This window comes from Platichthys flesus, chromosome 6, assembly GCF_949316205.1.
Source record: "Platichthys flesus chromosome 6, fPlaFle2.1, whole genome shotgun sequence".
In the NCBI taxonomy this organism is placed as follows: Eukaryota; Metazoa; Chordata; class Actinopteri; order Pleuronectiformes; family Pleuronectidae; genus Platichthys; species Platichthys flesus.
Window position 1 is genome coordinate 6106650 of NC_084950.1, and position 23026 is coordinate 6129675.

Consider the following 23026-nt stretch of genomic DNA (forward strand, 5'->3'; position numbering starts at 1 on the left):
TAAAATCTTAATATGAATATGCAAAGTATTCTCTTTGCATTTTTAAAAGATGAGCATGTTTTATATGAGGTATGACTTTTAATGGTAAACGCTGTCAGTGGAGTATTCCTCAGCACATGCATCGTTATCACCGGACTGCTGTTTGCATTTCTGTCTCGGCAAAACGTCGCAGTTTGTCTCCCGCCTCTTATTGTGAAGCCTGCTCGCTGCGGCACGACAAATAAAAGTTACTCATTAATTCAGTCATTCGTAAGTTTATAGAGATCAAAGATGATCTTAAGAGGACAGCATGAGGCCGAGTGTGTGATCTCCGTTTGATGTAAAGAGTGTCTGAACTAAAAAAACCCAGTGAGGGGATGGGGGGGGGGGGGGGGGGAGTAAGGAGGGAGGGAGGGAGGGAGCAGAAAGCATTGCAATGAGGCTAAAAGCCAGCCAGCCAACAAAGGTAGATATGAGGAGTACAAAGCTCAGGTAGTAACACAAGTGGGGGGGGGAGGACAGATCGGGTTAGCCATTAGGTTAGAGTCAAAGCGACAGATTTGAAATACATACCGCCCAGATGCAAGTCCAGGATTTCACTGTAATTAGAATCTCCCCAATAGTCTACAATGACAGGGATATATTAGAGATAGGAGTTATTGTACACAGCCCCAAACCGGGTACACAAACCAGCAAATCATGCAACACGCAGACACACATACGCACACACTGCAGCAACACTCAGAACAAAGAGAGTCCATCAGTGCTCACCACGGTGCATAATGGGGTTTGTGCAAATGTTACAATACATGGCATTTTCCCAAACAAATGAATAGCCGACCGCTTCATAGATTTGTTGTCTTGCTGTGCGCTGGCTCACTCTGCTTCATTTCACACAGTTAACGGTCGTGCGTCGACAAAAAGAGGCAAATGTTGTTTGCGTTTGTTACACAAGTTTGGTTTTTGACAATGTTGTCGTACGCTCGAATGACAAGGGAAGATTACAGTTCCAGTTGTCAACAATCCAATCCATGTGCGCCAGTGTTTGACCACAATAACGCGATGATTTACTGCTCAAGTTACTTCTGACTGGAAGAGCAGCCGAGTGTCGAGCGAGACCTCTGCGTGCGGTGAAACAAGTGCGGCTTGTGCTCACTCACCATGATAAAAAGAAATGACAGATAATATCTCAGCAAATATCTGCATCAAGTCACTCAGCCACGGCAAAATAATTCAGGAAAATATCCCGATAAGGAAGATGTGAGCTTGCAAAACCCAATTTAAAATTTGATTTCTTACGTTCTGATTGGATTCATGGAATAACGCGGGGCGTGATCTGAGTCTTGATCAGAGTACGGGAGCTCTCCTCATTGAGAGGCAGCGAGCACGACGAAATGCATCCAGGATGAGCAAACACACACACACACACAAATCTATGTCGGGGTGGGGGGGTGGGGGGGGACACACTCATTCTCCCGATTGGCATGCAGCTCGGACTGACTGACTGACTGATGGCGGACATGTCATGGACAAACAGCGATCAACATGTTCGGAGATGGAAGAACTGTTGCAGAGTGCCACCACAGATGGAGCCCGAATAACAGTGTCACATGTCATCGAGTTACAAAAGAGAAAAGAGAAACTACAGTAAGGCTAATACCTGATCTTCTTTTGTGCTGTTTGGGTAACGTATAAGTACCTTTATACAATCCTTTAAAAGAGTAGAGTAGTAAACAAGTTAAGACATACTCAAAACATTTCGATTGTAGAAACAGCTGACCGGGTGGAGTTGCTCAATTTAAAAAGGGAACGCTCCGTGCAGCTACGTCAACTCGCATTGATGAAAAAAGATTTTTGTTTCATTCTGTTACATCTAATAAATTAGGCAGGAATAGGCTGTCAGCACTTCAGAGAGTAACCTCGGCACCTCGCTCGCATACAGAGCTCACATCACTTAAAGAACGTGTTATTGCTACTGAGCACCACTCATGCATCACACGCTTCGAAAACTAGCAAATAATGAACCGTGCTGCTCGCTGTTGAATAATGTAGTCTTCTTCTCCGAGGTGTATTGTCTGTGATAGTCCCTTGTCAAGACCAATTTGGGTTTGTTGCTTTGAAGTAGCAAACGTGTGTTTCTGCACAGAATTCTACGGGTGTATTGATTTGAACACAGTCTCAAGCTGCTTTCAGACGAGCACTAAGCTCCGGACATTTCCTGGAACGTCTTCCTGCCTAGAAGGGAGTGTGAGAACACAGCAGGGAAATATCTGGAAGCGAGTGGGCGTATTCATGACGTTTCTGACAGAGGACGGACGAGAGTGTCTTACAGTGAAGAGATGTCTTACACGTAGAGGATGTGAACAGAGAAGTCAGCGTGGAAAGACAATGGGATTTGAGAGTTTTGGGCGATGAGGGCTTGAAACTTGTTTCTTGTTCTCAACGCGTCTGACAATAGAACAAATCTCCTGCTGTGATTTCTTTTTTCATCCTGGAAATCACTTCTTCCTCGCCGAGCAGCCAAGAAGAAGTAATTTCTGGTAGTGCAGCATTAACCAGAGCTGGCGTTACGATATTAGCAATATTTGACGTTTGAAAGTCCCACGAGTGAAACAGTGAAGTTCGGTTTTGAGGGGGTCGCACTAGTGTTGCCATTTACAACACCAACAATCTCATAAAGCATCGCAACAATAACTTTCACACAGGGTTAAACTAATAAAACACATTATTTAAGCTACTATTCTTTTTAACGGCACGTGTGTTGGATCATTACGCAAAGTCTCGGTGTCAGAATCATATCGGAAGGTCACATTGGTATCTGAACATCTCCAGGGTGTTAAACTCTAAACTCAAAGTGCAAGTAACTAGTTGTTACCTGCTTCTCCTCTCAGAGCTTTCTCCACAGCGACGCCCCTCTCCTCCAGCTGCCTCTGCTTCTCCTCCACCTGCTCCAACTGCCTCTGGATAATCTGCAGGAGACAAAGTCGGCCAGGGTCACTTTGTTATTAATGAAGAGCACGTAAAGCATAAACACACTGTGGCGCGAGTGCTTTATAAGAACAACTCAAGTTCTCTCACACGGGCCCAGAGAACAATCACCTTCGCCGCTAATTAGAACTAATTTGTCCCAAAACCTGCAACAGGGGGGCAGCAGCGGAGGGTACCTCTCCACTGATGCCACCGTTTACACTCATTAAAAATAAATGTCTCGAGGTGCAATGAGAGTACGGTTAATTAGAACTGTATTGATGTCTTCAAGTAAATGAACCTGCTCTGATTGGCATTTAAAATACAACTTCACGACTTTCACCAGAAAGCGATTTGTTCCACAACACACTCTCCCTTGTTATTGGCAGTGGCAAGGTAAACGAGGCGGTAATGGGGAGTGTTGAGTTTGATGAACTAACCCCCGCACTCTGCATGTCGGCAACCCACAGTGACATCATTGAAGCAGAATTCAAACTAGAGACTGAGACAGTGGAGTCGCCCTCTGCTGGTCATTCAACAGAACACAGGTTTCAGGCACTTCCTCGTTGGCTTCACTTTTGGAAACCCAGAGTCTATGTCCATATCTATAAACCGCCAATAGTGTTCAACTTTGATTGCCATGTACAAGTAGTGCACAGGGGGCAGTTTGAATCTCAAACACTCAAATAATCAAAGTACTTTTCTAATGGTGGTACTTTTGCTTTAAGTGTCTACTATAAAACGCAGAGCAGAGTTAGACAGAACATCTATCTACCTTTTTATAAAACCACTAATGATAAAATACAACTATGATCCCTTGAAGTGACACAGACATTTATAAAAGCAATTAATAACATTTTAGAATAATTCAATACAATTATGATGATGAAGTGCTACAGCCTCCGTCCCGCTGCTTGTACCATTAGTTACCGACTGTCAGAGGTAATATAATAACGGTGTAATTAATGACAATGGTGTCTGGATGGTGTGTGTGTGTGACCTGAATTAAAAACACCTAGATCAGGGTGAAAAGGGGGAGTTGCATTTTGTGGTTTTTGCGCACGCTCTGTACTTTTGATAGATAATACTTGGTGGCTAAACTTGTATAGGCGGTGGACAGAGAAATGTTTAAAAACGAGCACACGCTTGAAAACTAGTTTCCTCCGAGTGTTACTTCCTTAGTCAGAGCTCCACTTTATCAGAGCTCTGCAGCAACAGGAGCTGAATAAGAAGCAGTTTGAATTCTGTGAATAGCTGCAGAAAAGGAAGCAAGATTCAGGCCCGGCAGACTGCAGCTCCGGGGGAAAGAGCTGAGTCAGTGGACTGGAAGCCTGACTACAGAGTTACAACATCAATCACCGTGCATTTCCTGAGCAAAAGGACGAATTCGGCCTCATCCTGAGAGGGTTGAGACACATTACACTGACCATAGGGTGGTAAAGGAGAAAGCAGACTGCTGTGTAACAGTGGCAGCAGAAATAAAGTTGTCCAGAGGTCCTCAGACTTTTTTAACCTCACTTCAACACATATCTGTATGAAACATATAACATCTCCTGCATGCAAATCTGCAGACTGCATAGACACGGAAGAGGATTCTGGGGCAGAAAGGTTTTTGTTTTCTCGTTAGACCAATCACGCTTGAGCAGGCTTTGGTCGCCCGCAGTTAAAAACTCAGTGCGGCGAGCGAAAGAGGTCGACCACATTATTTAAAATGCATCAGTGCTCTGCTTTTTAGTTTATCTGTCTTCACATGCAGAAAACTCTCAATAGAAATGAAACCAAAATGTTGTGTGGACTTAAAACACCTATGAAATGTATCGCTGATGTTGTTTTGGGTGGGGAAATAATCTGTAATAGAGCCTCTGCATAAATATCTGCTGTCTCTACCAAAAGTCATTGCTCCCCAGAGGCTAATTCATCATCAGTAGCCGATGGGCTCCGAGATTTCTCTCTCTATAAAATCATCCAATATGCATAACAAAACAACCTCGATATATCTGGAGTATAATTAAAAACAAATAAATCCTTTTTTCCCCCTGAATGATGACATTAAATAAGTTATAATTGTAAACAGACAGTATCTGTGTCTCGTCAGTAAACAACTCAGCGGGTCTATGGGGGTTATTGGAGAGCTGTGATTGGTCGGTTACCTGGGCTCTGTGCAGCCGCTTGAGCTCCTCCTGCTTGGCTTGTCGCCGCGCAGCTTTCTGGACTCTCCGCGTCAGCTTGGCGTTCAGCTCTTCCTCCGTGTAGGTTTTCTGGTAGAAGGACAGAAAGGTGGATTAAAAAGAGGTCTGACTCGCAGGCTGCCGATCTGCTAGGTTGGCTCCAGACCGAGGGCCCTGGTCCTTCAAGGAAGAAACAACTGAGCAGGAGAGAAGAGGAGAGGAGAGGAGAGGAGATGAGAGGAGGAGGGAAACTCAGACTGGATCTTCTACTGGATCAATATCAACAACATATTCTTGCTTCACTACTTCACATCTACACACTTATCTAGAACAATGAATTATAATCTCAAGGCACAGGAACATATATATCTGCGTAAACCATGTGACAGTTACTATAGAAGCCTTTGGGATGCATAAATGGATCTGATCTTCTTCACTTTATAAAACCTTTCCTTATAATAAACAAAACAGTGAGCGAACAAGCAGGGCCGTTCCCCCCCCCGTCAGCCGACATGTGAGCAAAAGAGAAGCTGGCGTCAGGAGAAGGACAGAGCAGCTCTGAGGAAAACGAGTGGAAGTTATTCCAGGAGCCAGACTGGAGTAAACAAACAGCGTCACAGTGACAGAAGTTAATATATCGTACCAGCCCCTGATATCAAGAGATGCAGAAGCATCACGGTGACCAGAAAGGTGAGCGCGAAAAGTCGTGTTTGAACACAGCGGCTATCCAGCGAGTGAGTGAGTGAGTGCGAATGAGTGGTGGGGGGGGCGGGCGCCACGCTCCGACTTGACGCATGCATCCAGAGGAGAACAGTTAGCTGGAGGCCAGACGCACATGAGGTGTTATGGTTGTACACTGGCACATGCGCAGGGACAGGGTGGGGTGGGGTGGGGGGGGGAGTGGGTGGATTATGAACATATGTAATACTACCTTTGTGGCGTACGATCTCTTGAACGCCAGCGCGTGAGGAACATAAACAGACTTGAGGGGGAGGAGGAGACAAAACATAAAAAAGGGGGGGGGGGGGGGGGAGGAAACAAACATGATACAGGTGATATGATTAAATGGGTTAATGATTGTGTTAAAATTGGTCAAAATAAACCAAAAATAAAATAAATAAATGAATAAAAGTAATTAAACTCAACAGGTACGATCAAACCAGGCAATGTTAATACCCCACATGAAAACAAAATAAATGAAATGACAAGGTGCACAGGGACATTTTCACACATCTATGTTAATTAAAATTAGAAACAAAATTAAATCATATAATAATCACTCATGGGAAACAGACAAACACATATGAAGACCCAAGGATTAAAGAAACCAATCTTCCCATAGAGACGTGAGAGAGGCCCGTTAATGATCCCTGTGGGGAAATACATGTATCTACCACACTCACACATCTGGAAAACTAGTAACACAACAACAGAGACTGGTCTACACAACTCCTGTGGGCTCCCGTTGAACTACACACAACCTGACAGGCATGATACACCTTTTATCTTCCATTACTGAAGTCGTACAACGTACAAATTCCGTAGATATTTATAAAGAGTGAGAGGAAAATTTGAATTCCTCTTATTTCGTGAAAAATAAAGAAAATATCGTAATCTCCGAGACTTTTTTCTTTTTCTTTAAAAACAACTAAATGTGTTGACAATGGTTCATGGATTCATGCCTCTGGGCCTGAAGTCGACTGTATCTATCTAAACCACCAGATACACAAACACACACACAGACTGAGCGGCGGTGGAGACAATTATTTTGAATTTCTGCCATAAACATAATGAATGCAAATAGATTTTTAAAAGAAGCTCATATTATAGAAATGTGGGGTTTTATTTGCTAAATTTCTGCAAAGTCCTGGTGAGATTTAAGCCTCAAGCATATTTGATTGATCCAGTCGTGAAGAGTTCACTCATTTAGTCCCTTATGAATAAAAATCATTGTGTTGTTGTTTGTTTGTTTGAAGGATTCTAAAAAATTACTACCGGACAGATGACACGAAATTTGGTGAAGTTGCGATATTTGTCAAGAGGGAACTCGACAATTAAAATCCAGATGTAGTGAATTTTATTGTGGTTTCACAGTTAAATGTGTTTTATGAGTGAAAATTCCAATTCTACTTAAAAAAAGTAAAATTAAATTGAAATTATTTGCAAGTCAGTCTGAGAAGCCAGAGGCAGTTTATGTAAGTCTGTCAAAAATTCAAATGTTTATTGGAAATTCCAAATCATCCACCACCGCCACCGCACAATACCTCCTCGTCGTCTTTGTCCTTTTCCAGTTCAACCTCTTTTTCCCGCTCTCTCTCCTTATGCCTCTCTGTCACCCTCTTTTTCTCCTTAAACTCCCTCCTCCTCTCCTTCTCCAGTTTCTCCTCCTTTATCGCCTCCTTGTGAATGTCTGACACTAGGTCAAAGATGTCCATATGCCGCTAGGGGTGGAAGAAAGTATTCAAACGGAAAGTGGTTTTCTTTTTAAACGGGAAAGAAAACAGACACAGGTGCAATGGACTGAGGACACGTCTAAAGTATCTGCAAAGGTTATCTCAATCGCTGCTGATTGGAAAGTCAAAGGGGAAAAACCTTAAATTTCTTAAATTAGCTTGTGTTGCTGTGCAGGGTGAACACATCACCTGCTAGAGACACATTGCTATCGTGTCCAATTTTCAAACTTGGAAAAGAAAAGAAACAGCGGCTGTGCTGTCGGATTTTGCTGAAAAATGTGATGAGCTGATTCCAGCTTCGCTACATCTTACATCACCGAGATCAAAAACTCCGGCTGATCAAAAGGTTTCCGCGTCTTCCACGAGACGCTGAGTCACGTCCTTGTCTTACCCGTTCCCCCCAGAGTTTGCTGAGTGCTCCGGTGGCTTCGAGCAGCCGAGCGTCAGCAGATGTTTTACTTCGCTTAAGCGTCTCATCAGAAATGAACTCGAGTCGACTGAAGCTGACTTTGCGACGCTAAACATGTCAAAATACTTCACAGAGACGGGACAGAGCTGATTCTGTCGACTGATACTCACATCCGCCTTTGACTTCTGGGAGGATCTCTCCAGGACGTCGTCACAGGAGAGGTCCGAGTCCTCGGAGAAGCTCAAGTTCCTGCGAGTTTTCAAGTCTGTGACAAAGAATAAAACACAAATTTAATTTGATTTTGTAATAAATACCTTGATAAATTATTTTAGCTGTGGGACACTTCTCGTACCGGATGATCTGCCCGGAGATGAACTTCTCTTCTTCCCAGAGTCCTGCGTGGTGGAGCTGGACGACGGCGTGCTCGGACACGACTTGTCATCCTTCTTCTTCTTGTCCTTCTTGATCCCCGAGAACACGGCCTTCCACAGCGACTTGTGTTTGGGCGGCGTCTCATCGGGGGTCGAGAGCCTGCTGCTGTCGTTCTTGGGCTTTTTCTCCTTCTTGTTCTTGCGCGGCGAGAAGAGGGAGCTGCGCTTCTTGCTCTTGCTCGTGGCGGAGCCGTCGGACGAAGCCGCCGAGCTGTCCAGGCTCTTGTTGCTGCTGAAGAAACGCTCCGGCAGAGTCTCGGCCTTCTTGGACTCCAGAGATTTCACGGCCGATGTCCTCGGCGACAAGGCAGATTTTTTACTTTTCCCCACGACGTCTGGGGTCACGCTCCAGGCCACTTTAGGCTGGGCTCCCCTGTCAACGTCGGACTCTTTCATTTTGTTCAGCTGCTTGGCCATGGCGTCTTTCAGCACTTGGCTCTTTATAGACTTTTCTCTGGCTCGGATTCTCTCCTCGGCGATCTCCTTGGCCTCTGGAGAGAATCGGGTTGCCCTCTGTGTCTTAGGAGCTCCCGGGATGTTAGGTTTACCGTTTTCCATCGCTAGAGCCAGATGCAGAGGAGGTTTATCTCTGCTGGGCTTGCTGGTGGGCGGAGTGTAATACCTGTCCATGCTCGTTTCTGGCGTGCGCTCGTCATACGTGTCCTCCACGTCGTCGGCAAACGGAATCTCCGCCACCGTCTCCACAAAGGACTTCCTCGCCTCCACCGGTCGGGGCTTCTTCTTTTCTCTCATAACAACAACCACCGGAGGAGCTGGCTCTGGATCTGCCTGGAGCGATGACAGTCTCCTGGGCGCAGGCTTGGGCACAGGCACGGGGCTCAGCTGGGTCCTCGGCGCAGGAACAGGAGTCTTGGTCTTCGCCGGCTCTTTGGCACGCTCCGCTGGAAGCTTTTCCATTCCGTTGCTCCAGGACACTTGGTGTTTCTGCTGCCTGAGCACGGCTGGAGACTGATTTGCAGGCACAGGTGGCGGTGGACTGGAGGGCGGGGTGAGCATGGCGGAATCAGACATGTCGCTGTTCACCGTCTGGCTCGTGGGGAGGCTCCCGTTCAAGCCCAATCCGGAGCTGCTGCTGAGGTCCCTCTTATCAGAGCCATTACTCTTGGGCTCCGCGGGAGCTAGAGGCGTAATGACCTGACCCTCCAGGGTGATGTTGAGCCTGCGGATGACAGGGCGACCAGCGGGGGCAGGCTTCTGCTCCTCAGACGCCTCAGGAGACTGCGTCCTGACCGGGGTGGGCTCCTCTGTCGGAGCATTCACGACACTGTTCTCGAAGATTTTACTACTGCGATCCAGAGGAGTCAGACCGAGGCTCTTTCTTATCTCTGCACTCTTTAACCAAAACTCCTCAATGATATCTGTCTTTTTAGATGGGGTCTCCTCCGTTGAGGAATCCATGGACCTCGAGGACTCCGGCGAGCCCTTGTCAGTTTTGTTCATGGGCGTGGAGGTGACACCGGGGACAGGCTGAGTTCTGACGGGAGAATCTGAGGCGAGTGGCGACGACGGTTCGTGACAAGGCAGCGGCTGGGCGCAGATCGGGGAGAGGGGGTTTCCCGTGAGAGGGCAAATGGAGCGGTGGGGGAAGACAGGAGATTGAGGAGCGCACGTCTCCGGCAGGGAGGTGGGCTGGGAGCAGATCGGTGAGCTGACAGGTGATGTGGCGGGGGATCTGACAGGTGACCTGATTGCTGGGTTGAGCAGGGAGGCGACAGGTGATTTGGTGGGAGAGCTGGGGGGCGACGAGGCAGGGACACTGACAGGAGAAGCAGCAGCGGCAGGAGCAGCAGGGGAAGCGACAGGTGAAGGGAACAGCGGGCTCCTGGCTCCTGGTGAAGGAGCTGTCCTCTCAGCCGTCGCTTCCTCAGGTATGAACGGATCTGGGAAGAAGCGGCTGCCAGGAGACATCAGGAGAAAAGTCTGGAAAAGAAAATCAGGATTAGGTTTAAAAAACCTTTTCATATCTTTAGTATTACATCTGCCAAGAAGGTTATGTTCACATGATTGTAGTAGCAGTATTTCACCAAAAATACTGAACACATTTCCATGAAACTTGGTGTAAGGATGTTGTATGGGTGAGGGAGGAAACTAGTAAAGTTTAGTTTGACGTTATTTGAGGTTTTCACCAATTTTCTAGTCTCACCTGTGTCTCAGGCTGTGGTGATAGTTGGAGAGGGGAAAGGACAACATCTTCTTCCTGCAGTGGGCTGGTGCCTGATGGTTCTGAAAGCACAAAAAACAAACATGTAATTCCATGCATTGTTGTAAAATATATACACAGCATACATATATATTTCAGTGAGCAATTTCAAGTAATTCGTACCAACGCTGGAGGACACTCTCACACTTCCAGGTTTCCTGTCTTCTGCAGGAAGTGCTTCAGCGTTCTCTGACTGGTGCAAACGAGCCTCAGCTTCTGCATCTGAAGGGATGTCCTCTGGAATTAGAATGTAACATTTTGAATTACTGCAACGGCTTGACAACTTTAAAATGTTATCTAAAAAATAAATGTCACTCTTTACAATTGTGAGAAGCTCTTTCTTAACCAGAAAGTAAGTATTTGTATGAGTCTGACAGCTCACCCTGATCCATCTCTGTACCGGGCTCCACATCCTGGCTGTCTGCTTCTGCTTCCAGCTCCTCATCCTCACCGGGCTCTGGTGCAACAAAGAAAACAGCAAGACATGAGTCTAAAGGGTAAAGCTGTCTTCAGTCTTTAAAGATTGAGAACATTTTGAAACATCCTGACAACCTTAACCTAAGAATTCAATAAAAACTGACTGAATACATTTTCAACAGTGAAGAAAAAAAATATTTGAGGTTGCAAACTAAAATCCATTTATTAAGTAAAATGTTTTGGCAAAAAAAAAAAAAAACCTACACAATGAATATGAACAAAGGTTGGGCATATAGAAGCATTAGTAAGTAGGTTAATGCAGTTATCCATTTATCAATGAGCAAATGGATGAACATTTTAAACCAAGCAAAAGCAAAACCAACACGTTAATGACACTGGTTAGGAGACGAGCAGCGTGTAAACAACATTCTTGTTTTGACAAGAACTGGAACAGGGAAAAGACAAACACAGCTGGTTCATGCGTTTTCGAAAATATATGACATTAACCATCACTTGTGCTGAATGCACTGAACAGGCCATCGTTCATGTGGGTGCATGAGCACGTCGGCAGAGGATACCTTTTTCTGGTCGGACTAAGCTGAAGGAGATCTTTACCAAGCTTTTAACCCAGACCATAAGTGCTGCTGATGAATCCAAATATGGGTGTAAGGACTCTCATCGCATTCATTAAAGCTCTCGATGTTGATAAAGTACCTAAACAGCCTCAGCCTCCGATCTCTGTGCCGGTACAAGTGCCATTAAGGGGTTAGTCCAAAAATGAAGCAGGATATTCCAATGAAATACCATCCCATATTACCCCATTAGAGCAAGAAAGCCCTGATAGCTCATCTTCTCTGGAACACATCACACTGGAGTACAACACAGTGTGCAAGTGAAGAGGAAAATAACACGCTCCAGAAGTTGGAAAGGGTAGGACGAGAGGTTGGGTTATTAAAAGGTGAAATACAGATGCTGCTCTGATCCCGACCCGGGAGAGTGACAGCCTTACAGCTCGCATGCTTTGTGAGTTCACCGGTCTCTGCCCGTGTTCCTGCATGCTCCAGGAAAAAAAGGCCGGCCAGCCGATAGACAAGATAGAGAACAGGTCTAAGATGGGATGTTGTCATCCCTTCGAAGTCTGAGCTACCTCCAGACATGGACTCCAACCAGACTCTCACTGCCTCGTGTCGGGCGGATGTGTGGGCAGGTGCTACGTTCACACCAGAAGATACGGATAACGACACAGAGGGATAGGTGGAAGGGAAATAACAGCAAAGTAATTAGACACATGGGGAAGGACACGGCGGAACACACACACGCACAAAAAAAGAACAAAGCAGAACACAAAATCAAAAGGAACTGACAAGGGGGGTTATGTGGTGCGCTGGGATGTGGTTGGAGAACTCCAAGTTCAACCCCAGCAAACCAACAGCAACTCTGAATGACAAATTAAAAGACTGGAACAAAACTAGACATTCCACGGATAAAAAAAAAAAGCACATGTGACGTAAATGTACAAAATCAAAGGTGATTATAAAAGAAAAGGTGGGTTAGTCGGGGAGGGGGGGGGGGCTCCTCCTTTTGTAGACACGGACATTAAAACAAAACAGCAGCAGCCACACGGACGAAACGAGACCCTGGTCCTTGATGCCCACAGCCTCCCCAGGTGTTCAGCTCCCTCTGGCTGGCGTTACCTGTGGAGGAGGGCTGAATGAGCGCAGAGGGCTGGGAGAGCTGGGAGAGCTGGGAGGTCAAGTCCTTCTCTCCCTCGGAATCCAGGTGGATGGCCTGGGGATCCACAGGCTGCAGGATCTGTTGGATCAGCAGGTTCCTGGCTAGATGGCCGTGTCAGCGTACGCAGCAGTGTAGTGTTGGTGGGTCGAGATGGAAGTTGTGTGAGAGATGATGTTCAGGGAAAGTAGAGAAACAGAGCAGAAGAGGAAGAGGAAGAGGAAGAGGAGATGAGGGAAAAGACAAAAATGAGGGAGAGGTAGAGAGAAAGTTAGAAAACAGCGATAATGAAAACTCATCAGAGGTGAGGAGGACGGAGGCTGCATGCACTACACTGCAAAAAAAGTCAAACCACAATAGTGAGCTTCAAAGATATATGGTTAACTCTAAAAAATAAATCCTTAAACCAAACCATAACGGCAGCACCTGGGGGGAAAACACAAACCAATCTCTGGGATTTATCATGTTAGTGTTTTAAAGCCAATAAAGAAAAACTGGGTTACTTTTAAAATAGCAGGTTAAAGTGGGAAGAAAAATGAAACTCTTTCTTTTAAAACCACAAGGCAACAACCAACCACCCAAAACACACAAAAACGCAAACGGAAAAACCACACTCTCTGTAAGACTCCTGGAAAAAATGAAATCCAAACCAGCCAGGATTAAAGATCCCATTCAAAGTTACTGCAAACACATCCACAGGCAGTTCTGCTGCTACCTTTAAATGTACCAACATCCTCCTCGTCTTTCAGGTGCTTCTCCAGCCAGAGGCCAGACTGCAGCTCTCTGTCCCAGGGGCAGTAATCCCCGTCTGTCAGCAGGGGGAGACAGAGGCCGCCCCAGACAAAATAAAATAAAAAATACATGTGCGTACACAAGGACAGTGGAGATGGGAGGGGGAGGAAGAGGAGGAGGAGGAGGAAGAGGAGAGTAATGGTTGAGACAGTGACACGATACAGGTAACAGATTGAACTGCACTAAAAACAAACATGAGACAAAACAGGGATGTAAACACACAAACAGGAAACAACGACAAACATATTTCCAGGCTACACACAAGTGAAAATAAATTACCTTCGCTCGACTCCTCATCTTCTTCATCCTCCTCTTCATCCTCCTCTTCATCTATTTCACCATCCCTGCTGACTGCGTCGCCCAGAGCCTCGTCCTCCTCGTCCTCATCACAGTCTCCCCTAAGTTTAGCATGGAGCTCCACCGCCTCCCTCCAAGGAACGCCACCGAGATCTGAGGGACTGGTGGGATCATGCTCCAGATCCTGCTCCTGGTCTGGATCCTGGTCCTGGTCCTGGTCCTGATCCTGATCCTGATCCTGATCCTGATCCTCCTGCTCGTCCTCCTCATCCATGTCAGACTCTGAGCTACTGTTAAAAAAACAAGAGAGTGCAGAGTCAGTACAAGTGAGATGTTTTTGAAGGAAACAGGAAACAGCTCGCTCCTGTTTCACAGAAACTTAAATATTCCATTTTCTACAGGAAGGTACAAACTTGTATTTTCTTTGTTAATCTTTACAAATGATGTGAAAGGATTCTCGAAAAGATGCAACACTTTTTACCCTGAACATCTGTTCTCGCTCTATGTAACTGGTGAGTGGGTATCAACTCCTGTGTGAAGTGTGGAACTCACTGTCACACCTTTAAGTGTCTAAATCAGCTGCAGCAAGTTCAAGAGTTTGATGTAGTAAGTGAACTGCAGTTAAAAATACTTAGAAGACTTTACAACCACTGATCTGTCTAATATTCAGCACAGAAACTTTTAAAATATGAAATATAACAGAGTTTAGTGCATTTGTTAAAGCTGCAGCTCTTCTGGTTCCGGAAACCGTGGATTATGGGTAATATTCACTGTTCAGTAAGTGGGATCAATGGATTGTCAACGTTTGTTCTTCTTCTCGTACCTGGAGCCCTGGTCGGCATCTCTGGCCTTGTCCAGCACGCTGCTGAGGTTGTGCTCCGCCAGCGTCTCCTCAGGCACCTCCTCCAGCTCCTCCTCCCTCTGCAGGGACAGGCGGTAGTTCTCCAGCTCGATGCGCTCTGGAGTTCCACGCAGGCGCTTGGCCAGGACTGGCTCCTGAAGTCCATTGACCTCCAGGGCTGAGAATCCCAGGTGAAGCGAAGGCAGATGAAAAAGAGCAAAAAAGAAAGAGTCAAGTAGGAGCAACAGTCCAGAGCGGAGGAGTGTGAGTCTGTAAATCAGGTTTCATGCACGACTGGTTGTAAGAGCAGAATTAAGCTTTTCAATGTATTTAAGTCTCTAGGGAAATAAACTGGAGAAAACAAAATCCACTGAGTCGTGTGCTGTGAAATCCTCACAAACTTGTGTGTGTGTATGTGTGAAAATATCGAATCCATCAAACTATTACATTAACACACAAGTTTGTTGTATCTTTTTCTTTTCACCCATTTACCCCATTAGCACCAAAGCACTTTTGTTTTTTTAAAAGGACAAAGCGACAACAACACACCAATTCAAGATCTATAACTGAATTTATTGCGTTAGATTTTATTCCTACAACAAAAGTTATCAACAAACACAAAGTTACTCTAAAGTTGTACTTCTACAGTTATAGGTACAAGGGGGGTGCCTTGCCTTTTTCCCGTCCTGAGAAGCAAATCTTAAAACTGTTCTTTTTGGAATTCTTTGTCTTTTTGGTGAATGTGAGAGGAATTAATAAAAAGTAAGTGCTTCAGACATCATAGTGCACGTCTCTGTATAGTTTACAGTTCCATAAGCAATGATCCCGTGTTAATCCCTCTAATAAATGAGAAGTTTGACAACGACTGTTTGATATTTGATACTGTCTGAAAATCTGAGACAGATGAGAAGAAATCTATTTTATTAAACTTAATGCTTTACCTTTCAACAATTGTATAATTAAAGGATAAAAGCGACGAGTTCGCTTTCTACTGCAGTTTGCACAGTTTCCATTAAAGTCATATCTCTTAAATATTATAAATAATGATAATACTTTAATTATATCATGAATTTTACTCAGATTTAAGGGTTTATGATGAAAAATTACATTTGAATAGAAGTGATTCATCCTAAAATGTCTTCTTAATTACTTGAAGCCATTATTTCGACTTCCTATTACGAGATATGATCAGTAATGGGATAAGAGATGTGCCTTATTATCAGACGATTATCTTGTTATTTTATTCCATGTTGTCTATATTAAGTAATACAAATAATTATTTAATTTCATTATTACTAGCATAATGTATTAATGTTGCAAGTGTTTATGTTGTTATGACACTATTCATGAGCAATAATTTAAATTCATTACACTTGCTACACATAGCAGCAGGCCAACAATTTACTTAAAATTCAATTATTAATTTTCTATTCATCCTATCAGCCCACCCAGCTCTTCCTAGTCTATGTGATTATATTGAACTATAATATGCAAAGAAATATATTCAGTTAGATGCAATAGACTGAGTAAAAAAACAAATCCGAGAAGTGAAGTGTGTGTGAGGGGCGGGAGGTCGAGGGATGCAGGGGGGGGGGGGGACAGGGCAGCCGAAGAGGTGCAACAGAAGAGTGGAAAATCACAAGAGAACCAATCACAGGCACTGATTCAAGCAAGAGTCGAGTTCTCAGTTTTAAACTGCTCTGGTAGGAGGGGGGAAAGGTAAAGCTCACAGAAGCACTGATACAGGCACTTGATCACAGAACGGAGAGGTTCAGTCAGAGGGTGGCAAACACAGAGAGAGAGAGAGAGAGAGAGAGAGAGAGAGAGAGAGAGAGAGAGAGGAGGAAGAGCTAAAAGAGAGAGAGAGAGCAGCCGGAGGAGGTTACATTCACAAAGGAACTAAACTTGGCTCTTCATCAAAACACAGGCTGAAAAAAACAAATCATATTTAACAATTAACTTGGATATATCAATGATCAATAACAAATTTCTACCAATATTTTGAGTTTTGAAAGTTTCCATATTGTTGCTTAATCAAAGTGTAAAATCCAGGTGAGCTGCAGTAAATGAATAAAGTGGGTTCAAAGGGTTTAGGTTGCTGCCTGCAGAGCTGATCAGAAGAAACTCTGTCCAACGCTTTAATTATCAAGCCAAGAAAAACAAAATAAAGTGAAGATGCACCATTCACTTCTAAAACGATTCAGCCAGATCGCTGATCACCTGTCTCGGCCAATGAGAGGCCATGAAACAGAGAGAATGCTGCATCTTCCAGGAATAAGAGACATTCACGTAAACACCCCGCAAGGCTCAGTGAGGCAACACAAACGACTACATCTGTACATTAGTTGGCAAAGAGTGAAAAAGAAACGAAGGAAGGTGGGAACGAGAGAGTCATGCTAGAGCAGGTTGAGAAGGACATTGATGGAGAAACAGCAGAGGAGGTAGATGCAGTAGGTACACAGGAAGGGAGAGTCTAGGGGGTTGCGCGCCACCTGGTGGCAGGTCCAGGAGAGCGTGCGGCCGAGGGTGCGCAGAGGAACTCCCATGCCTGTGGCCAGACGGAAGGGTGCCACGGCAAGAGAGGAAAGTGGGGTACCTGAGGGCTGGAGCTCGGACGAGGGGGTCACCGCTGCCATAGCCCTTCCTGGGGCATCTACGGCCGAGGTGGGGGTTTTGGGCGACGGGTTCTCCTGCAAGGGAGGAAGGAGGGATAAGGTCCACAACAGGCAAATCAACAAAATGTTCTTCTCTTAGTAGAAAAGAGAGGATAAAAGGTTCCGGAATCATTTTTCTCTTATCTTATTCCACGTGGCCCTATGTACATAAGCATTTCCTTTTGAAGAGGAAGCAAACAGTACCTTGGCTTCGTTTGGAGCTGGGGAGGGAGCAGGCCTCTTTCTCTGAGCATAGCCTGACAGACGGTAACAGTAGTGGGGCTTGCAGTAGAATTTCCCTGCAGAGAAAGAGAGGAGGAAAAGACAGAAATACTGAATGCGTAAATAAAAGATTCACAGTGCACATTCTCACCTCACAGAATGCACAGGCCGGTATCTGTTGTTGCAGGAGCAGACTCGGTGTTTGTCATTTAGAATAAAAGAAACTTCCTTTTGGTCTCATTTCAGTGGGAACAATGTCTCACGACAAATTTCTGGAGAAGCAGCGTTTCTGTCTCGTTGAACAATCTGGTGTTTGTCCTTGAAAACAATAGACACCTCACAGAGAGGAGGAATATGGAATCATGAGACTGCCCTGCGGTCAAAAGGAGTTTGATGCCGTGTGAGAATTTAGTTTCAATATTGCATCTATAAAAGTTTTCTAACAACAGTATATTTTTTATAGAAGTTAGGTGAAATGTTGTGCTGTGTATGTATTTGTGTCCGTCCATTCATTCCATTGTTCTTTGTATCAGAGCCACGGGTTGAGTGGGAGGTCTGACTGACAGTGTTTGTTTAGATACGACCACTAGGAGGCGCCCAAGTTGCACATCGTTTCGAGAGGGGTTTCCAAATTCCAAACTGATATGACACTTTCAAACTGTTTGGGTTTTTATTATTGCGCCTGAAATAAGTTAGATTACTTTTGCCTGCAATTGATGTCATCTACAATTTTGTTTTAAATCTTAAGAGCTTTGCCTCTTACCATCCTCCACGTCGAAGGCGTAGGAGGACAGGCGTAGCGTGGTGTTGCAGTAGTCGCACTTGAAGCAGCTGCGGTGGAAGAACTTCCCCTCGGCGCTCAGCCTCTCCATCACGTAGACGCGCTTTCGACAGAAGAAGCAGACGTCGCTGCCGCCGAGGTTGACGGGGAACTCCTTCCTGAGGGAGCCCTGCGGAGCCATAAAGCATTTAAATCAGTCCTGAGGGAAAACAGGAAAACGAGAGAACGGGGGAGGGAGAGTTGCATTAAAGAGAGAGATAATATTATCAAGATCACAATCTCACCAGGGTTCTGTTAATGTTTGCTGGGTATTGAGCTATTTTATAATCAAATTAACTACATCACAGCGGGTCTAAAGGGTTATTCCTCATTAGGGACAAGCATGAGCAGTAAAGACACGTTTTTCATCCCAACAAGGAAACGCAAACTTCTGTTGCTAGTCGACCAAACACACTAAACACTAAAAGGTAAAAGGAGAAGGATCGAGGTGCAAACCGTGACAGGAAACTAACACACCAACGTATCAACCACGGGTCAATACACAACACAACACTCTCTGTGAGGTGATGGCTTTGGTTCACGCAGCTACACGCCGTCGTCCAGCGCCTCCACCAGGTCCTTACCAAATCCCTCTTCTCAGGAGGGGGCTTGGGGTCGTCCCGAGACTGAAGCTGACTGGCTATCTGCTCAGCCAGGGAGCTAACTCCCCCCGTGTACATCCGCACAAAGCGCTATCAACAGCATTACAGGAGGGAGGAGACAGAAAAGAGAGACAGGTGAGCAAACATTAGAAGATGATGGATGGAAAAAGAAAGAACATGAAAAACAGAGGGAGGAGGAGGAGTGTGTGCGGAGGTCAGAGTGTTTCAACAGGGAGGAGGGGGGGGCGTTCACAAACAGTCGCGTCTGACAGGTCGTTTAGATTTGACAAAGCAGTGTCCACATGCTCCAGTGATCAAGCGGAGAGATGTGCAGTCGGCCCCCGAAAGAAGAAGTGAGAAAACCAAACATACTGTGGCTTTAGAAAAATAAGTTCAATACAGATAATGTAACTCCTCAGTCAAACATGATATCCCATCAGCTCCGAGGTTACTTTCACAAAGAGCACTACTGGATATGTGACATCAGGGAAAAACAAGATTAACTATATTAGTGCTGGGAAAGACAACAGCAACTTAGAAGATATGTGCCATGTTCATGAAGTATACTATAGTACTACTATGTATAATATATACTTAAAAATACTAGAGTCCCAACTGATACTTGGTAGGATGATAAAAATCGGCCGTTTTGAGACTTTTGCAGATATATTGGTATAAAGATTATTTTACATCACGAACAATGAAGACACGGGCACTTATTTATGTTTATATTTTATTCCCCAAAAAAAGGAGTTTCTTAATTAAGCTCTATAGATCTGAAAGTATATGTGTTGTCCTATTATTTATAGTTTTTTATTTTACAGTTTTTGGTTAAACTATAAAACATCAAGCCTTGATTACATTGAATAACTCCTACAAGTTTACAACTTCTAAATGTATGTATCGGCTGATATATAATATGCGTTTATTGGCAGTCAATTTCTATCCCAAAAAGATCCATATCGGTCAGGCTGTCGTGCCAACACACTGTAAGACACATGCATTTTTCATTCACATGCGCACACACACAAATACACATACACACACAGGCAATAACTCTGCACTGCATCATTCTATTGGTTATTATCTGAACTCAGAGAGCAGTCAACAAATTAAACTGTACATAGTTTAAATCCTGAATGACTCTACACCAGGATTAGATTTAATATTCTATCAAAACTTTTGATCCTCAGTGTCAGAAGAATTTAGGTCACATGTTGCCGGAGCAAAAACAAAGCCATGAGATCACTGACACTGCAGATGAGATTTTAACTTGCTTAACTTCTCTGTGCTGAGCTACAGACCTGCTTCCATTTCAAAGTTGTTGCTCCACCAGAGCAGGAACTGAGCTCATCAACACGGGACTTAGACTAGATGAGATTTATTTATTTTCGCCTACAAGCTGCTCTTCAATTCCAAGGCAACAAAATATCTGCGGGAATCCTAAATGAGTTCAAGCACACACACCCAGCTGAGAATATAATGATATCACAATCACAGGAAGCTGATTACTCACACACACATTTGTCACAGACACCGTAAAACAATTGACAATAGTCTCAAAGCAGGTCTCCAGTGAGATCAGGCAGTGTTAAGCAATTATCACAACTTGCAACGATGCATCTTTACTGGGGGGGCGGGGAGAGTAGGTGTGTTAGCATCGACACACAACATTCCTCGGACGCATGGCGACACTACCTGTCTGTCGGAGGGAGACGGGGAAGTACCGGGGGGGGTCTGGGCTCGGGCCAGGTACCATTGTTCCATAAAGAAACCTGAGGGCTTTATCTGAGTCTCCACGGAGGATGAGGGGGGGAGAGGAGAGGAGTTAGAAATGTAGTAAAGTGGAGCAAGAAAGAAAGTTTACCACAAGACCGATAATCAGCCATCTTCATTAACCGATCAATTTCACCTGAGGTGCGACGGCCTTGCCCTCCAACTGAGAGACAAGCTGCTCGGCCCTCTCCTGAATGCTAAGCACATATAAGGGCATTCGGTCATCGGAGTGCAGAGGCCTGCCTGACTCCTGCAGAGAAACAGATGATTCCATCACCAGAGGGACGCACGAGGAGGAAAAGTGTTTACGTTCTGTCTTTTTTAGTGGTTTTCAAAACACAATCTCTCTTCCAGAAAAAAGTCTGTCATCGCGGCGCAGTAACATAGACGGTTCTGTTAGCCAATGTTTTCATAGCTCCAGCTGACAGTCTTTAATTTGTGTAGAGACGTGAGCCTGAGTGGGTAAACTCTGCCCTGCAGTTAGTGAGGATCTGTTGCAGAAATACCTAACAAATCAACAGAGTGCACTCGAGATAAATAAACAAGAAGTGAACAAGCTTAAGTGATGTCCTCAGCTCAAAGTGAAAACATGGAGGGGGGGGGGGGGGGGGGGGGGGTACGTTAGTCCACAGCACCAGAGAGCGAACCTTTCTACTGGAGTCAGGAGAGGAGACTGGTGAACCAGGACCCTCACTGGGGCCTCGGGACAAGTGCCACTGCTCTACAAAGAAACGGGACGGCTTTTTCTTAGGCTCCATGGGGAGAAGAGGGATAGTTAAGAGAAGGAATTAGAAAGTGCAAATGCATGTTGTCGTTGTTGTTTTCTTTTAAATAAATGTAAAGTAAAACCATAGACTGTTTATAAAGATGAAGCACAAAAAATATCCTGAATGTCAACGCTGCCATCTTGGACATTCGGTGTGGCTTCACTTTGGAGAGCAGTGATGTTGTCCATCTTTATAAACAGTCTATGAGTAAAACTAACATTTCTTGTAAACCCTGCTCACACATAAACGTCCATGCATGGTGTTCACCTTTGGTGGTTTGTCAGGTTTGCCCTTAAATCTAGAAATCAGGCGGTCGGCCCTCTCTTGTATACCGGGGATGTGAATGGGTCCTGGGTCTGTCAGGTGCAGGCGTTCCCATTCCTGCCAAACAAGCTCCATTGAGACCTGATGCTGTGCGGGCGAGCGGCTGAATGCTTTCAATACCGAGGTTTCATATAGGGAACCACCTGGTTTATTCCATACAGATGTCTGTTTACAGCAGCTCCGACCATTATCTCATAAAAAAATTCCAACCACAAACAAAAGCAAGACCAGCAACAAGCTGAATTCACATCCATGCAAACACGGCAACACTTTACCCCGTGTTTCAGAGGCCTCTCGTAGTATTCAAGCTCCTCTTCCTCTGGACTTCTACTCACATTCTTAAAAAGGTGGAAATGAGCAGATGCTGGTGTTAATACTTTGAATCGGGCAGAATAGGAGGCTGGAACAAAAAGCTTTCGGGGCTTTGAAAATCATCTTGTTAGAATTCCTGACAATGAGTTAAAACGACCAAAGGTCCCCTGAGTCGTTGTTTATTTACAATCTGCCACATTCCAACAAAACACCTTTCAGTGTACAAACAAGCAGCTCTTCTGATAATGACCCTCACACACAACCACACACACAAACACACAAAACCCACAAAACCCACAAACAGGAAAGTAAACAAGACCCGAGGTCTCTAGAAAGTTCACTTGGGAAAAAGCAGCATTGTTTTTGTCTATGCTGCACAGCACAGAGCTAGAACCTGAAGTGCAGCAGACATGATTAGGAAGAATGATGTGGGAGATAAAAACAGGGAGTCTGGGGACACTCGATGGGTTTATGTCAGGGATGGACACACACACACAGACACACACACAGAGAGAGATAGAGCAGACTCGTGAGTCACCTCTGAGTGGAGAGAGAGCGAGGAAGTGGAGGAGGAAGAAGGGAGCAGAATGGTTTTCTTTGGGCAACTCCGAGCGCCCGAGCCGGACAGCTGCTCGTCACCACCTCTGGCCTTCAGAGACGAGGGACAGGAGAGATGATGAAGATGAGGATGAAGACGATGAGCTTGGTGCTGAGATGAATGTTTTATGCTGTTATCTCTGTCATTCATAGTCGGATAAAACATTTATATGCGACCAAAAAACAATGTAAACCAAGAGAAGTTATAATTCACGATATTTGTATGTTTCATCAAGATCAAATTAG

General features: G+C 44.9%; 1 protein-coding gene across 6 annotated transcripts in view; it reads right to left on the reverse strand.

Annotated features, from left to right (window-relative positions):
* The window catches only part of mical3a (microtubule associated monooxygenase, calponin and LIM domain containing 3a), a 56066-nt gene that overhangs the window by 6228 nt on the left and 26812 nt on the right, over positions 1–23026 (reverse strand). The window contains exons 20-45 of one of the 6 annotated variants that reach the window (XM_062389388.1): positions 22722–22832; positions 22147–22209; positions 21815–21928; positions 21428–21532; positions 20917–21030; positions 20703–20792; positions 18987–19094; positions 18346–18532; positions 17565–17659; positions 17303–17396; positions 14689–14884; positions 13848–14155; positions 13492–13584; positions 12740–12880; positions 12193–12255; positions 11011–11085; positions 10752–10865; positions 10572–10651; positions 8329–10348; positions 8147–8241; positions 7379–7555; positions 6046–6096; positions 5097–5204; positions 2855–2948; positions 1640–1690; positions 553–603 (exon numbers count right to left, since the gene is read on the reverse strand). In XM_062389388.1, coding sequence (XP_062245372.1) covers positions 553–603; positions 1640–1690; positions 2855–2948; positions 5097–5204; positions 6046–6096; positions 7379–7555; positions 8147–8241; positions 8329–10348; positions 10572–10651; positions 10752–10865; positions 11011–11085; positions 12193–12255; positions 12740–12880; positions 13492–13584; positions 13848–14155; positions 14689–14884; positions 17303–17396; positions 17565–17659; positions 18346–18532; positions 18987–19094; positions 20703–20792; positions 20917–21030; positions 21428–21532; positions 21815–21928; positions 22147–22209; positions 22722–22832 — 4798 coding nt within the window. Of the gene's footprint in view, positions 1–552; positions 604–1639; positions 1691–2854; positions 2949–5096; positions 5205–6045; positions 6097–7378; positions 7556–8146; positions 8242–8328; positions 10349–10571; positions 10652–10751; positions 10866–11010; positions 11086–12192; positions 12256–12739; positions 12881–13491; positions 13585–13847; positions 14156–14688; positions 14885–17302; positions 17397–17564; positions 17660–18345; positions 18533–18986; positions 19095–20702; positions 20799–20916; positions 21031–21427; positions 21533–21814; positions 21929–22146; positions 22210–22721; positions 22833–23026 lie in introns of all 6 variants that reach the window. The other 5 variants (XM_062389385.1, XM_062389386.1, XM_062389387.1 and 2 more) reach the window with 5 other exon arrangements.